Below are 18,108 nucleotides of genomic sequence, written 5' to 3'. Positions count from 1 at the left end.
ATCATCTCAATCTTTTGTGTGATGGAAGGAAGGATGGAACAAGAACGTCGTTCATCGGATTTTAAATCTATCTCCCTTTCGCCCTATTAAACCACTGACTGATGTTTGTGAGGGTGAAATGAAGAAATTATCAACAACCGGGAAGGCATCGAGGTCGTTAAGCAAGTTAAGCTGTTAAGGGTGTTCCGTTTTGCTGTTTGTTTTGCCATCTTGTTTAGTTCAGCGGTTGATGACGGACGTTATACGGGGCTCCTCCCTGTTTCCAAGGGGAAAGTGATTTTAATTTGCAGAAATAAAAGCACCTTTTGTATCGGAATGAGCAAATGATTGTAGGAAGAGATATGACCTAATTAATGGGGCGTTGTCTTGTAATTTTCCTCCAGTGAAAGGTTTTTTTCTAAGTTTCAAAAGTGTTTTTCGAAGAATTGTTGTAGCTTGTGTAGTGAAGAACACATTTGTTGCGTTGAATATGAGTAACGAAATGTTGAATTTGATAGTTATTGAAAAGCATTTATTTGATTATTGCATTTTCATAACACTGTGTTGACTTAGGAAACAGGAAAGGAAATTAAAGGGTAACGAGATATTTAAAATTTAGCACATGTAATAATACATAAGAAGACTCTCAAGACACCTTCTATATGTAGGCTCAAGCAAGTTAAGTCAAATGAAAAAGCATCGGAATGATTTCCCTTTTCCCAAGCTCAATCACGCCATGTCCAGAAGGAGCCATTGACTCACAAAACCCAACAACACATTTAAACCGTATCGGATATAAATCGCAGAACGGTTTTGCCCCAAAAGACATAATTGCAATGCACCACGAGCACCAGCCACGATCAATACACAGTGGAATATCTCGTTAAAACGTCACGGAATTCATTACCATTAAAATTAACGCAACGTCCCAGGCGCCAGCCAGAAATTGAAAGATTCGTCTTGATAATTGCCAACGATTGTGCCTGTTGCTCGATCGGCTCTACCACCCGATTCTCACACTTTGCTGTGCGAGCTTTTTAGCCGTTCATCATTTGCTCACCCTTTACACCAATCAACGCACTGGTGGCAGGTCGTAAACTGCTTCGAAAATGCGTTAAATCAGATGAGATCCAATTTAAATGATGACTACACGATGATATTATTTCACTGCTTGCCAGTCTCCAGCTTTGAGGCGGATCCCAACAACTGTACAGTGCCATGGAATACTAATTAATTGTGCTGTTGTTCCGTTCTTCCACGGTACGGAGCGCAGGTGAAATCTAGCCGCTGGCATCGAAGGCCCCACCAAACGAAGCGTCAATGTGAAATCATTCAATAATGCTTTGGCGGGAGTATACACAGACGAGATCCACGATTACGATTGATCACAGACATCTTTCGAGCATCCAGTTCAACCCATTTGTTCACCCTATCTCTCTCTCTCCCTCTCTTTCCTCGCGAGCTGTTCGTGTGAGGTTTGACATATTTTAATGACTTCTTATCTTCACGGTAGCCTACGGCGGGCTTTTAGTGAACATGCAGCGTCATCTAAACGCGGTTCAGGTTCCGTGTGCGCGAGCCTATCGTGTTCCCGTGCTGGTGGAAGTTTCTGTTCCTTCTTCGCCCGAGGTGTTTTGCTTATCGGTAACAAAAATTTGTGTCTCCATTAAGGGAGCGAAGAAGCTCTGCGAAATCAAGAGCCGGTATATTATGCAAACGGTAGTAATCGGATGCGAAAGATCTGCTTTCACGAAATCGAGCATGTTGTTTTTTCGCGAAATTTGTCAACTCTTGTCAGATTTATCGCGCTAATGTGTGTAAGCAATTTTGTTGTACATTGGTTTACAGCTTTATCTCGTGATACTGGAAGATGTATGCTACGTTGGAAGTTATGTGAAAAATAATAAGCAATCATAATGATGTTTAATTAGGGGACCTTATTTAACCTTTAGCCTTGGGTGAAACATCATAAACAGTAATGATCGACTTGTTTTTCAGTTATCATTATTGCTGTAAATGATATTTTGTTCCACTTAAGTAAACATCACAGTCCAAACAATACAGACCACTGACACAATCGAACGTAACTTACATATAAGAGAAAGCTCTCACTCTCTTTTCCTACTATTAGCTCCAAGCGATATTAGAACAATCATATGAATTTTTGAACCACTAACTCACATCTGTCTACCATTCAAACAAATCGTAGCCAGTGTGAAAAGTGACAGCTACACGACAGTTCCTAGATTTGTCAGTCACATCGAAAGGTAAACACAATGGCACACTTTTGGCACGCCAACACAGGTTGACAGTAAACGCAAACATATCGAAAATAAAACCAAAAAAAAAGAACCTAACAACCTAACCAGGTGGTTAGATTCGTGTTACAACTAGTCATTGATCGTTTGCTCTTTTTTGTGTGTGTGTGTGTGTTTGGTTCTTGTTTATTATAGCTCTTCCACCCTATTCTCTTGAAGCAATCCTAACCCCCAACTAACTGTACCACTTGTTCGACCGTCCGCTCTTTCGAACACTGTTCGACTTCTCGAGCTGCTCATTAATCAAAACCCCGGCCGGGGATGGATTTAATCTGCCTTTCCTTTGAAGGTCCTAATTTAATATTTACATAATCTTAATTGATCTAGATTCTGGGTCGATCGATAGTACCAATTGGAAGCAAAAAAGCACACCAAGCACATGACACTCACACGTCCAGTTGCGGCCTGGGAAAAGTCGCAATATCGGCGTCAGATCGGTCACATTAAATTTGAAGCCGATCGAGGCAAACGAGCCGAGCCAGCCAGATTGGCGGGCAATTGGCACAAGATTTACAAGTTCATCAGCCTCGGACGAGTCCAGCCTTTTTGTGGAGTTCCGTCCGGCCATTAAAAAAAATATCGTGTGTTCGACGGGAAATTGATGACTCTGTAAAGCAGTTTCGATACACACATACACTGTGGTACCAACCGATCTTCCACCTGAAGAAGCGGCCGTGTTTTGCCAAATCATCTGACTAATTATGAAAGGTTACAACTGGGCTTGGATTTACGCGCCCGGGCATTCATTAATCAAACCAATCCTACACCGCGCAACTTGCACATACATCTTCGTTGAACTTGGCCCCTTCGACCTGCCGTAACCAGTGGTGGGTCGTAACGGCCAGGTTAACGCCAGGTCCCTTCGCGGGCTCCCCCCGGACGCAGCGCAACTCCTGCAGAAGCTGATGGAAGTTAAATTATCTTCTCAAAACGGTATTTAGTGTCTTTCGGACGGCATTGTTCGAGTCGCGACCGGCCTGTCGGCTTTGCGCTTTATCCCGGCGCGTCCATCTTCGATTACGTGAATTAAACAGATGTAATCATATGGGAAACTAATTTCTAGCCACTCCAGTAACTATTTCTGCGCTGCTTTCGGATTGTTCTGATCATTTATTTTTTTCTTTTTCTTCTATTCCCCTTCTCCTCCTTCTAGCAGCTGGCATGCTTCCCCGTGTTCGCCGGTGAACAACGCCCTTCCACTTGCCGCTTGGATCGCTCGGTTGTAGATGAATGATCACCGGCCGTTCAGCGAACCATGCTACAACGTCCACCGCCAGCAGCGAACGGTTGCTGACCATGGCACGGCTGAGGCAGTGGCAGCGCCGTGTCCTCGCGCCTGCAAGGTATGCCGAGGGCAGCCGATACCGTCACCCGGCGCACGGCCGGGATGGACACCCGGTGGGACGCGATAATTACACCGCATTACCGACACGTACGACCGGCCGGCAAAGCCATCTTCAGCGGGCGCTGGTGTTGCTGTCGCTGCTCACCTGCTGGACTGGCGGCGGCTTCGTCGAGGCGGCGGCTACTCCGATCAAGAGCCCATTGCCCGGGTACGGCCGTGGAGCGCCCATGTTCAAGCGAATGGGTGGCCTCACCGAGTCCGGCCGGATCTCCAACCTGACGCGTCTTCACAGTGGTGATCTGTTTTATACATTTGGTAAGTTTGCCCTCGGTGCGGCCGGGAGAGGGTGAGACACCCTGCCGATCATGTTGTCACCAGCGGTGTAGTGTTGCGTTTTTATTCAATTCTACGTTTGGTTGGTTGTTCGTCTCACCGTTAATGGTGCACGCGACGACACCGGCGTGCTCTGCACGCAACTCCGCAACGCTCCGGGAGCAGCGCCAGCAGCAGTGTCCGGTTCAGCTGGCGTTCGACTGTTACAGTGGCTGGATTTAGTAATCCGCCAGAGGTCAGCACTTGCTCCCATTTCGGAGCTTCATTTGCGTGCGCTGTATGGCTAAAAAGGCAAGAAAAGTAAATTGATTTATCTCTGCAAACGAGTCCACACTGCACGCGATCGGACGTTATGCAATGTATCGCCCGGTCCGGTGTCGGATGCTTTGTTGGGTTGAGGTCACTTCAATGCTTGGTTTGCTTGACCCAATAGCCCTCATTGCATTTCAATTTTTAAAGCACGCAGCTTTCAACATAGCTTTAAAGGGCGATTGAAATGCTTTCTAAATATTGACAAATATTGACACCATTCTGCAACTGTTTACCGCGACGATTGGTAACACTACGTTTGATCGCAAACCACAATACCCTAGCGGAACCACCGGCAATGTGCAATAAAACAGCCCGATCTGACACACGCACTCAAGTTGAACTGACTCGCTTTTGCCTTCTCTATTTCAGAATCGGAAAAATGTGACACAGATACGTGCGTGGGGCTGTCGAGCGGCACGGCGGAACTATCGATCGGTGGCGATCGGACCGGCGCCGGGCCCACCGGACCCCACCGACTCCCCGGAAGTACGGATCACATCAAAGAAATCGGTAAGTTTCGGCTGCTGGCCCCGCACACCAAACAAAATGACAGTTTAATTAGGGTCTGCTCCCGTTTGTGTCTGCAAAGGCGACTGCCGTGACGAACGAGCGTCATTCCCGCTAGGTGTGATCTATCTTGCTCCCAATTTTTTGACATCAGGTTCGGCGCATTCGTGAGGCGTCCCTTAAACGGCTTTCCGACACATTTCGGGATGTATAATGATTATTATTTTAAATTGTTTTTTAATCTCAACCTTCCTCTTTCTCTTCTCTCCAAACCGACCAGACATGTCATCGGATGCGGGCATCGAGTGCAAGTGCCAGTGTTTGCCGCACCTGAGCACCTACCGGGAAGATCTCGGCATCTGTGTGGACGATATTAGAGGTGAGTCGGTCTATTTTGAGCGGTGGAGAGTAGCACAACAATAACGATCAGCCACCGATTACGGGAGGTTTTGCATTTTTCAAACCCCGTTGTCGTTTCGCCGCTAATAATCGTAATCGGTATTTCCTATTGGGCGGTTCTTTGTTGCGGCCGCCGTGCGCCAAGCTAAAGTTAATCACTAAGCATCATAAAAAAAGACGAATAGTTTAATGTTACGGAAGGAACATAATTGTTTCCAGCAGCTTCCGCCTGCTCACGCACACCGGGGGGCGGGCATCGGGCAACACACAAATGATGCATCTGCATTCGAATTCCATTCGACCGGTGGTGGAATGTTGTTGACCGGCCCTACATGTTTGCACACACACACACATACACACGCGCGGTGATTATGATCGCCCGGTGCGCATTTCAATTTGAAGTTTACCGAGCGAAACGCGGCTAGAACGCGCGTTCTAAAATCAATTACAATTTTCCTGTCCGGCTTTCTCTCCAACGGTGGTGGCGCAAAGTTCACCTGTGTGTGTGTGCTGCAATGCTGCAATGCCGGTGCAGCAGCACTGGTCATTACACTCCGGCACATGCTGTGATCATCGCCAGCACACAAAAGGAACGCGAATTGGAAAACGGTGAACCATGAAGCGCGCGCTTGTGCCGCTGCACTACATGATTGCATTCCACTGTGGCTGAAGATGAGCGTATGGGCGTATTGCATTACACCCTTTTTGCTATTTTTTGCTAGCACGCAACGACGGCTAGTAGCATATGCCACGACCGGAGCTGCTTGGTATAGATGTTGGAGAGGGAAAGCGTAAAAAACAGCCGAGTAACTAGGATCTGTAGACTTCTTGGGCAGCATGTTCTTGGGGATGAGGCTTACCTACACGTCTGAAATGAACCAGTGCCTTCATTTTAGCTCAGTAATTGGCAAATCTCGTAGCAATTGGATCGTGCGGCCTATGGATCTGGATCACTGAACGGTGGCAGTTCGGTGTCGGAGCCGGAGCTTTATGCTCCCTAATGCCCCACGATCGGAGGATCGATATGAATAATTTGCTTTATTAGATGGTGATAGACGGCACGCGATGCGTGTGTCTATTCCAGGGAATGAGGATAGAATAATGGTGATAAATTTGCCACCATTAGCGAACTGTTTGCGTGGGTAATTTATTTGAATCAATAAGGTAAGGAATGGTTCGATTAATTTGGATTTCAATCTGCAATTTAGTACGAGAAATTGGGTTTGATTATAGAAACAAGCGTTTTTTTTTTACTAGCGCCATCTGTATGGAACATAACTTTTATGGAATAGAAATCTCCCCAACAGTACCTATCACCTGTGGAGATACTAATCCAGCTATTTAAACCATTACTGATGCCATTGTACTCGTCGTGCCGCCAAACAATTCGGTACAGCAAGTCGGCTGGGGCCATTGACCAAGACCAATACCGTTTGTTTCGATAAATTGTGCCGCTTAACATGCGCAAGCTGCTCCAGAACAAAACCACCATCCCAAAATCCTACTTTTCGGTGCCAGTCCATCTTTGCTTCCTTCCGGTGGGCCTTTCCTTTTTGCCGCAGTGCTGAGTATTTTACACCCCGCAAGCGGAGGAGACGTTAAATTCGCTTCGTTAACCGCATTAAGACAACATACACAGCACACCGCGATACACACCGCTGCACACGCGACCGTTTGCGCCGAAACAAACGGGGCCTCATAAAAGCTGCCGTGCCGTGTTGGGGTGAATTGTTCCGATCCGTACCCGTTTGTTGGAATAAAAGCTCAACAATAAATAGCATTAATCGGCACATTACACCGTCACCGGGCCCATGTCATGTGCCCGAAAAGGTGAGGAGATTGTTGAAGCACAGAAAACAGAAAAAAAACACACGGCTTGGATTATGTTTACCCCCGTAGCATCGTGCCATCTGGAGGCACTTTTCACTCGCTCGCAGCTGTCTTTCCTAAGCCCAACGGGAACTTAACTATGACGAATTAACGCGCTGACTGAGCGTCGGGGGTGAATCCGAAAGGGTTTGTAGAATAGAATAGATGCCCAATTTCCGAAACCAAACAACACAACAGGCTCTAAGTGTTGTTATTAGTTCAATGATGTTGTCTGGTGCCTGGAGCGGCAGGAGCAGCCTCCCATCCCGACATTAGGACAACCGTACCCGGTAAAGAGGTGGGCCTTTCGGGGGCTTTTTTTCGGGCTTTTGTTTTGTGCCGACCGGTGGGCTGGATCTTACCATTAGATACGGCGCTTTTAAACGAGCGCAGGCCACACGGTAGTCGTAATTAACAACTTCACTTCCCAAGGAAAGGAAGCCCGGGTGTTCGCTTTCGAGCGTTGAGGCTCGCACGGAGAAACATCGTCTAAGTTTTATCGGGTTTTAATTCGTTGGTGATCCTTTCGTTTGGAACAACGGCGGACAGTAGTGACCGCCGGTACGTGTGCATTGAAGATGAGCCCCGGAGATGTAGCTTTGGAGCTACATTATGAAGGAGCTCGCCACGAACAATAAGAGCATTGATTGGGTTAATTATGTTATCAAGTTTATTGCTCATCCATTCCCCCACAAAAAGGGAGCGCAATGGGCCGCTTTAACATTGGCGCAAAACAACGTAGTATGTGAAAGTACACGTTCGATAATCCTTCGATAAATTAAAGGCTTCGGCTATCGGACGGATCCGTTAGCGAATCTGGCCCAATCCAGACGATATTCTGCACTCACCGGCAATTCACGGTAAACGAAGTAAGAGGCCAAATCCTTCCACTATCGTGCACACACGTCTAATCAGTCATAGGTTTTATGACCGGCCAGAGCTGCAGTAAACAATTCCAAGTGTATTCTGCGCTCGTTCTTACAATCCTACAACCACTTACGGTTTACCGGGGCCGAACCGGAGGAGAGAAGCTTAAATAAATTCCCGCTTGTCACTTGCTGGTGCTGGGAAATTTATTAATTGAGATAATATACAAGCACGTACACGCACCTGGCGCAAGAAGGAGACGGGCAACTAGCGAAAATGGGGGAAAGAGAACTGGTTAGACACCAAGATTCGCACATCCATTGACCTCCGAAGCTCGTTTACGATCAAGCCCGCGGCGGGAAGTAGTGGAGATCTTTGATCGAGTGGATACTTGGCAGTGTACGGGCAGTTCGAGAGCCGCAGCCGTCCCTCTATCAGTGGAAATATGAATTATGATGCTCTCACTTTGCACAAGGGCGTCCAAACGGTGTGTGTGTGTGTGTGTGTTTGAGCAGTCCCCTACGGAGGATTACGATGGGTATGCATTAAAGAGGCTATCTAAGTCCGTTCTAGTGTAAAGCAATGGTCAAGAAAAGGGAAGTCGCAAGACTGTGAGAGTGCTACAGTAAAGTGTGCACGTAACATATCTTCTTATCGTGGAAATTTATTCACCTATAAGTTGTGCCTCTTCGCCCCGCTTTTGCAAATCCCCCAGAGATCGTTGGAATCTCTCACCCGAGGGATGTACTGCGCATTAGGAGCCCGATAAATGGATGTTGATATAAGTTTTAGAGCCTGCGCCGTTCGTATCTGCGGGGCATTGGTGCGAGCGCACTTTGTTTTCGGTTGCGATTACCGATTCCCTTGTAAGGGTGTGTTTCGCGGCATGAGAACTTCCTGATGGCTTTATTTTGTGACATGATTTATTGTGCCGCAATCACCCTTAGGATCCACACCAAGCAGCTCTGGCTAGCAGATCAGGTAATGGTTGGTGCTATTGCAAGATCTTTGGAATTTTCGTGAGCGTGCGCCGCGTTTGCTGTGTTCAATTTGGGGCGATAAATCGTTGCCAACAATGAGCACAAAATTATTGTCCAACAATAACGCTCAATGCTTGATCTTTTGAATCCAATCTTTTCTGTAGCACTTTGAGGCTGCAAACATATAATGTCTAATTGCGATCATTGCAAGCATCACACTTCATCAGGTCACTACCGTTTACGGCACTGTTTATGGAGCGTGCGTATTACGCGCATGACTGCGCGCCCACCTCAAACGACGTTTATGAGCGTGTGTCAGACGATGACTTGACCGATCGGTTGCGATGATGCTTCGCCTTCTTGCACCATCATCGTAGGCGGCTCACATGCAGGCCAGTAAGCAATTGGTTTGATAAGCGCAGCGAAGATCGCGGGTATAATTGGGTGTAAGCGAAACAGCGCCGTCTGTTACGCCGGCACGATGTTTACCCATCGAGCCCAGCCTGTCATTGAGCGTCATCTGAAAGCCTGAGTGATCGGTCGTTTCGCAAAAGCCAGCGCACAGACAGCGTACGTTCTGCAACCACACGGAGTGCGTTGATGCGTGACGATGCTCGGTTCAGTAGAGCGTGCGCTTCAAGCGAACCGAAGGGTCTGGTTCTTCCATGCGTTCGACCTGTAATGAATTCAATTTATTAAGACTTCCGGAACTCCGGAACGGTGTTGATGGACGTCTGAATGAGAGGGAACGAACCTGATGAGGTGTGTGTATGTGTACCGAGAAGGTACCTTATCATCTTCTCCCTCAAGGAGGTAGTTCTTCAGAATCTGACGCTTTAGTATAGAATCAAGGGATTCAATGCTTAGCTCCAAGGGAGCTACCGATGTGTCTTTAAGTAGATATTACGAGCAAATAGATGCCGATATAAAACATACGTATTAAGGGCGGCTTCCCTAGACGCATGCCGATTCTGAAGAAATCAAGTCGGGCGAAGGGAGTCGAGCGAAACGATGTTTGTTTGCAGGTCGTACAGATCATGCAACTTTGCAGACACTTCTTCAGCAGAAGACCACAGACATCGCGTGCATGTAATTACTGCAAGTGAAAACGATTGCCCACCTGAAGCATTACCCACCTTCGTCGTTCCTCGGAATCTCTGGAGCTGGATGTCGTCAGTAGATACCCGCCTGTCAGCGGCACAGGAACCAACACTGGAACCGGGAAGCTACACTGCCATTAACCTTCACCTTAGCCGCCAATCAGACACACACACACACCTTGCGGACAGGGGGACAGAGCCGCCGTGATTAACCTTGGGTCGTGGAGGAATCGGTTCCTGATTTAAATACACCCATCGCGCTATCAATCAATTTGCCACGGTGCGTTTTTCTGCAACGGAACCGCGGAAGCTTTTGCGATGTGTGCGGAACTTTGACGAAGAGAAACCTGCTCTATATAGTTACTGAGTGTGAGGGCCTTATGGTAATTAGCCGGGAGCACCGGATGGGACTAATTACATAGCTGCCGGCAGGGTAGGCCCACACTCCCGATCCTGGAAGCGTGCGCGCGCGTGCCAATGCAATTGCCTGCCTGCAATCTAAATCGTTCAAAGCCTTGATTGCGCTCAATCCCGCTTGGTTGATCTATATTTAATCGATTTGAAATAAAACTCTGGAGCTCCTTTGCCACGCTCAACACATTAGCTGCTCAAACAGACAAAACTGTCTCCGGGGGATAGTTTATCTACGTGAGAGACATCCCCAAAAATAAAGTGGCATCTCGTTAGAGTGGGAAGTTCCTTAACTGAGCGAGAGAACTTGAACTAATAAAAAGGGAGAAGCAACTGATCAGTAAGCGATAAAATGATTGAAAAGGAAATATTTAACCAACTCCACCCGAAGCAAACGGGCTGGATTAAGCCATTCCGAGCCGGGCCGCAATCAAACAGCCATCTAGCGTCGAGATCGTTCTCACTAATGTGCGACTGGAGCTCACACATTATAAAAATCAACCATCGGAATTTCGGTGTGTATTTTCGGTAGACGTTACACACCGAACCCGAAAGCAGGCCGTTACAAGCCGAAAGGTGTCAATTTTTCTAGCAGAGAAAAGCGTTGTTAGCGTACCTGGCTGCAGCCTCCCTGTACTGTGCACCCTGTCAAATGGGTCCAGCGAGCTCATTCGGGAACGAGAAGAGTCGTTAAGGAGGTAAACAATGGGCAAACAAATGGTCTCAGCGCCGAACAATTTATGTTCGTGTCGGGGGCTGTGGAATGTACAACAACGTGAATGCGACATGTGACTTAACAGCTTTCGAGCGATCATCAGCAGCTACGAGATGATCTGCATAAAAGAACGTTTAGCGGGCGGTTTTTATCGATTAACGAATGAAATACTTTCTTCCAATCGAATTGGACGACTTGATTAGCGAGAGGAATAGAGCGATAATCATGTAGTCAATCGTTCATATTGTAATGAGAGTAATTATTTCGGATGATCTGGTGGCCAGTTATCGTAGGAAAACTGGTTTCATAAATTGAGATATGCTTCATAAATTTGGATGCAATTAAAAAGCAACGGCATCAGCTTGACAAAGACAGCTTGAAAGTGGAGCTCCTACTGACATCACCTGGCAGCATTCCAAAATCTGTGCCTAAACTTCCAACGCCACCGGCTGTTACCGCGTGTCGGAAACACTCGGTGGAAGTAATTAAAAGCTGCTCACATCCTTTGTTTGCTTTTCGCACTTGTCCACTTTCTTTCGTACCTTCCTTTTGGTGTTGGCAACAAAGCGAGAAGCCCCACAAAATCGTTACCCATGTGTGATGCAATCAAACAACTTGCGGCTTAAGTCGCATTTTTGGAGGAGGTTTATTTGATTTCTAGTTTCGACCGACGGTTACAGCTCATCAAGCAGTGTGCTCACTACGGTGGGCGGAAAATTAAATATTTGCTTTGAGAAATGAAAGAAGGATGAACCCGCGAAGGAAATTACTGTTGGTTTGTGTAATGATGCGATCACGGGGTGTAATCGAGTGGATCGATTACTCGTGGAGTGTGTTTACAAAACCAATGCGCAACACAAACACTGGCCACATGTCGAACGACCGATCGTAGTAGTACACAAAGAAGATCCTCTTGTTGGGGTCTTTTTCTATCAGGCTTAGCTACAAGAGCGCGCACATGCAAATCGGATTCAATGCGCTTGATCATTAGCCTTACTTCCTACTCCAGTGTGCTCCAGATTCTTGCCAAACGAGAATTACCTCCCCTCACCGCCCATTGCAACAAAAGAACAAGCATAAAGTCATCCCAAACGACTTGCTGTACCAGTTGCTGCCCGCCTAAACGTTACCGCTGACCGTTAATGTGCTAAATGTGTATCACCAAACCGTCGTTCTACCGTCGTCGTCCGTAGATTCCCGACGAACAAGTCATTGAGCCTACGCAGTCTAGGGAGAGAAATTTAATCCGCCCAGCTGGTTGTAGCCCTCGCTTCTGCCGCTGCTGCCGCTGCTGCATAACAACATGACACTTGGATCCTTGGTGCTTCCTGGCGGGAGAGGTTGAATATCGTCCCGGTACGGCGTTTGCATGCCAATGGGCTATTATTTCGGACGCGACGCGAGATAGAACCTAGACAAACGGGGCTATTTATGCCGTCCGATCACGAGATACTCCCGGCCGATCGTTCCACCGTCGTTGGCAGTTGCGGATCGATTTGCGTTGTTAATGCGATCGTAAATGGGCCCGAGCACGTCGATGGGTGGCTGTTTGCGGAGGTCGGCATCCAACGCGCGTACGACGGTTACACGGTTGTTATCCGCGGCAACTTCACCAACGGCACGGGATTACGGCTTAAAATGTTGCCATTGCCAATGACGTCCGATGACCCACTGGCACCGCAAGAGGTGGACTACACAACACAACACAGCACACCGTTCGGTGTAGCAAAATCGATACAAAACGGTTCCGTTTCCCTCTGTCCAGTGCGCCGCTGAATATATTGCCCCTTTCGTGGGTTGTTTATTGGAAAATGATGCGTGTAAAGTGACTATTTTATTTGACTGCTCTGTTTGGGTAGCTACGGAGGTAGATAGCCCACCACTTACCACTTTGCGGCAGCTTCGACGGGCGCAACATAATCGAATAATCAGAGCTTGGAAGCAGCAATGTAAGCAAAAAACATTCTGGAGAAGATCATGTACGGGCATGATCGTGCCGATCATATGTGTTAATCTCGTTTGCTCGGTACGATCTCCGAGGGAAGGCGTGAGGCTTACTCTCGCGTTGGAGATGTCCAACCTCGCGTGTACCGAAGTGAGCCTCCTCATGTTTCGCATATAATTGCATATAAATGCACCCTACAAAGCCAGCGTGCACTTAGGTCGGGCGCAGTCGGCGGTCACCCAGCAGAGCCCCCTTCCGGAGGCATCAAACATCCAGCAGAGAGAAAGGGTGGTAGAAACACAAAAAAAAACTAGAAGACCAGTGTTTACATAGCTTAGCCAATAGCTGCAAAACTGGACCAGAGAGCGCAAAGCACAATCGCTAGTACGTGTTCTGGGTCGGGAACGGGAAATTGATTTCTACGCCATGCACAGCACCAACTCCAAACTGCTCCACGTGCGCTAGAAATGAGGTTTGCGTGTGCGCAGACTTGAGATGGACCGTCGGCAGTTGGGCGAATGGATGCCCTCCGACGGGACAGTTTGCAAGTCTTGTCACAGTGAATTCTGTTGATGATAAATGGGGGTCTCCCTGTGGATTGACGCCATGGGTTGGCCGTGCCAGCACGCGCGTGACCGTAAGGAATGTCTTTTTTTGCGAAAACAGCATTTTTCTCTGCCTAATTAAAGGTGTACGTCCGGGGGGAACCTCTGCCAGACGGGTAAGATTGTGCCTGACGGTTACATTCGAAGCTACGATGAAGAACCTTCTCCAGAGTATGCAAGAAATCAATGTACGATCGAACATGGGTAAACGGAGAATATCTGCCTTAGGAGTTAATTCGTTTAAGCAGCATTTGCCTACTTATTAAAGTAATGGTGCAGTGGACTTGTAGCATTAAGAGGATTAATCAGAAAAGAGCTCGAAGATGAGTTAAATCATCAGCAGCATCCCTAGGGAATGGCTTATTCTTGACAGCAATCAACGAGACCTCTGGATGAGCCGTTACGCTCATTAAGCGGACGAACAAATTGCTTAACAAATAATTTTATTAGAAGTGTAAGATGCATTTCTCCGAAATCAACTCCGTCTTATAATGATCTTTCACCTGGTGGCGAAACGGGCAGCACGTTTAAATAAATCAACCTGCCATCGGGCTCCTTGAAGCCCCGATCACTTCCATTCAGTTATCGCTTTCGATTCTTTCGACCGTTCGATCGTTGCCGGGCGCCACTTTACAAGCCGCATGTTTTACAAGTGGTGTTTAGGAGCTCACAGCCGTCTTCACCCCTCGACTCACACACGACCACGGTACACATTCCCAGCGCTGGTCCGCTTATGGGCACACAATAATCCACACTCGTTAATGCCCTATCCAATTTTAAACCCCCACTCATCCCCGGGCGCAGTCCGAACGGACGAGGTGTGAATATTCTCATCCAATCGGCAATCTCTGATGATGTGAGACAATATGCTCCAATTACTCTTCCCCGCGATCCGTGGCTTCTTGGCCTTCTTACACGCTGGAAATTACACGTCAGCTCTTGTTAGCGCTGGTCGATCCCGTGTGCCGTTGGGTCAAATTCGGCTGCCCATAACCGGCAATCCGGTACGGATTCTTGACCGTATAGGTGTAGAAGTTTATTAGAAGGTAGCCCAAGTGGCACGGCCAAGAATAGACGTTTGGGGTGAAATGTTTCACACGTTTATTAAACGCGAATGGCGGAGCCGGAATCGGTCTCCGGACGGGAACTCCAAGAGCTGGGAATCGGAATCGACAATCGACAGGTGATTTGGAGCAGCTGGTGTTAGCAAAAGTACTTACTAGCTCACAAGTACTGCCCACTTGAAACAACTTGGCTCACAATTTCGGGTTCGGTGGTTCTTTTTTTGTTAGAGTATTTCTCGTTGATTCTTTCTTCGGCATTTTGAAGTCACGCGGTACGCGCACTGTAGAGATCGAATGCAAACAACTTCCAGATGTCCAGGAATTGGATGGATCGTTTGAAGTTCCATCTCAAACTGCAACTAGGTGGCTTAGTTCTCGATCTCTTCTTCTCTTTCACTTTGTTCTGTGCTTCACTCCGAAGAAAAATATAAGATAAATAAAAAGCGCACCCAAACAAGTGCCTCTTCTAATCGGCACCGACGAGGGCAGGTGAAGAAAACACTCCCCAAAAACCCAAAACACCAATCAACCCCTTCCCTATTTGACCATCCTCCTCCCTCCGTTTTGCACCGCTCTCACGGGAGGTCATGAGAAAAACATTTATTACAAGCATCACCCCCTTCACAAACCGTTTCATAAAGTGTGAATTTTCCAATGATTATTGCGATTTTGGCGGAGCCATATGCGCTCGTTTTTTCACGGGCGGAACCTCCAAAAAAGCAGCTCACCAAGTCACCAAGCGTTATGATTAAATTGTAGTACTTTTACCGTCCCTCCTGCCTACCCCACCTTCCCTTTCAGAGCGTTGGAGGGACCAGCAACATGAAATTAAATAAAGAAAGAAGGCATCAAAATGGGTTCTCTCCACGCCCAGCTTTTAGTGGAATGTTTTCGATCCACTCGGGGAGGAAGACCCAATTCCCAAAATTACCCACCATTGTAGGGAGGGAGTAGGCCCGAGCATGGAATTAAAAACGTGAAATGGAACAATTTTGCATCGATTACTAGCGTACAATGGGATGTTTTGGAGGGGCGGCAGTGTGTTTGTGTATGGCATGGTGCAGCAAACATCGTGCGGTTGCAGCGTGGTGATGCCTTTGCCATCATGTGGTGGCCGAATTTGTCAAACGCTACAATAACATTCCCCCACACGAAATCGAAATTGGGTCAATCTTAGTTGTGGCACACACACACACCTCCAAAATGGTTGCAGTGAAAATCGATTGTCCAACAACAGCATCCGAAAGCACCGATCTTCATGCACCATTACGGGAGTAATTCAATTTTCTAACCTCACTGGGTTGGTGGACCCACAACACAGAAAAGAAAGAGAGAGAGAAAAAACTGGACGTTGGACTAAAAACATCAAACTAAAACGCGTACCACAACGCTTGTAAACCTTACGCTTACCGTACCCGGTAAGCTTAGAAACAAAACTAGGCAAACACGGCGCTCCTCGTTGAAGGTTGAAGCGCCGGGCCGAAGATTCACCACAGCAACGGCTTAATTATGCAGAGAAGCGTAAATTTCGGTGCATGTAGTACAGCGTGTGTGTGTGTGTGTGTGCGTTTGTTTCGCGCGTGTTTCTACCGGAGGCGCATTCCCGGTTTCCCGTATTACCGAGGGAAGAGCCACAATCCCATAAGGCCCGTCCTGTTGTGGCTGTTCAATCCCTACCGGCCGGTTGAAGCGCTCGAGGAGTGTTTGTGCCTAGCGGTTCTTTCGCGATGTTCATTAAAGCGAGCCCATTTACTTGTCGGACAGGGCGCGGGTCGGCTCGGTACAGGCAGTCACTGGCAGGCAGGCAAGGGAAATGAGATTTTGCTACGCATTTAGCGCTTTCTTTTGCCTAGATTCGGTGATTAATCCAAATATACATTAGCCTCCCCGAACTACCTCGGAGAGAGGAGAGCCTCGGGAAGAAAAGCCTCCATCTAATTCGGGGTCTAATGTTGTTTTTTTTTCCGAGCGAAAAAGTAAAATAAAAGAAAGACCAGCAAAGACCTTCCAATGTACTCTACGCTCTTACACCACCAAAAACCATTGTTTATGAGGTACGAAATTAATGCCAATCATTTCGCCATAGGCTTTAAAAGAAAAAGGGATCATTCCGCGTTTTTTTCCGCAGCACGGTAGCACCACGGAAGCAGTTGGCAAGGTTAGGAACATGGGAAGCCTTTTGATGTTTCAATGCTTCAATGCCGGATGCGTGAAGTTTGGTGACTTCTGGGTGGACATTGGTAGGACAGTTTGCCTAGGCGCCTAAGCGGATGTGAAAAAATGAATGCTTCTTTGGAAATGATTTAATGGACAGATCATTGCGGAAAGTAAACTGGAGAAAGTGCTGGCAGGTGGGAGACAATTGTGCAGATTGGAGTGGATTTATTGGGCGTTAGTTTTGGGCTTCTTTTCAAATGAAATTGAGTGAAAAATGGTTGATGATGACGAACCTTTTTGGGACAATTAAAATCATACTATTGTTCAATTAATCGTTTATTAATTTATTACTTATCACTTAGGAAATTGCTTTACATCAGTCAATTAATTGTGATTGTGAAGTATTGTACAGAAATTATAATAACATTTTAGGCTACCCTTTGATGACTTTACAGATCGCCTCGAGGTCTGCAATACTGTAGTTATTTATCTGTATTTTGCATTTGTGCAACGTTGACACAAGCCAACGACTCTCAACAACTTAAACGCCGTTTTCTATTTGCCCATTGGTGTAAAAGCATTTGCACTTCCTCCTCTCCAGCCAGTCGACTTTGTCCATAGATCGAGAGGACAGCCTTCTCTACCACCAGCTCTGCACTTTCTTTCACAACGGAAGCCACATTTGTCCGAACGACACTTTCACATCCAGCAGCAGCAACATGTACAGCATCCGTACACTCAACACGCGGATCGATTAAAGACCCAAACGGATTCACTCAAAATTGACATGATCGAAACCATCTCACCACGCCGGACATGCTTTCGGGTGGTAATGGCTGGCCAGGAGGGGAAGAGGGCGGGCCTGCTAAACCAAATCGCTATGCAAACAACCGAACCACCCAGGTGCGAGATGGCGACGATCCGTGAGTCCAGCCCGGAGGCTCCACTTTCTCGGTACCTTGCTCAAAAGCTGTACTTATTCAATTCACCGTGAACCGCATCGAAATCGCGGTGCTCGCGGCGATGATGGGGTTGCGGAAACCTCAGCTCCTCAGCTCTTGCTGGCTTCTTGCCATGAAACGCTCCCGGGATTCAATCCACTCTCCGATCTGCTTCGCTTCGCCCGCAAACCCTCGCGGAACGGATCGTGGATTTGATGTTCAGTTCTCGCGATCCCCTCGCTTCGCATCCACTATCAGTTC

General features: G+C 47.4%; 1 protein-coding gene across 2 annotated transcripts in view; it reads left to right on the top strand.

The window, feature by feature from the left end:
* Positions 1–18,108, top strand: part of LOC121592108 — a 77,642-nt gene that overhangs the window by 34,617 nt on the left and 24,917 nt on the right. The window contains exons 3-5 of one of the 2 annotated variants that reach the window (XM_041913401.1): positions 3,454–3,957; positions 4,657–4,797; positions 5,075–5,173. In XM_041913401.1, the coding sequence (XP_041769335.1) occupies positions 3,528–3,957; positions 4,657–4,797; positions 5,075–5,173 (670 nt within the window). In that variant the 5' untranslated portion in view covers positions 3,454–3,527. Of the gene's footprint in view, positions 1–3,450; positions 3,958–4,656; positions 4,798–5,074; positions 5,174–18,108 lie in introns of both variants that reach the window. The other variant, XM_041913400.1, reaches the window with a different exon arrangement.

The sequence above is a fragment of the Anopheles merus genome, chromosome 2L (genome assembly GCF_017562075.2).
Source record: "Anopheles merus strain MAF chromosome 2L, AmerM5.1, whole genome shotgun sequence".
Taxonomy (NCBI): domain Eukaryota; kingdom Metazoa; phylum Arthropoda; class Insecta; order Diptera; family Culicidae; genus Anopheles; species Anopheles merus.
Note: the sequence above shows the minus strand (reverse complement) of the source record. Positions and strands in the feature narration are given on the sequence as shown.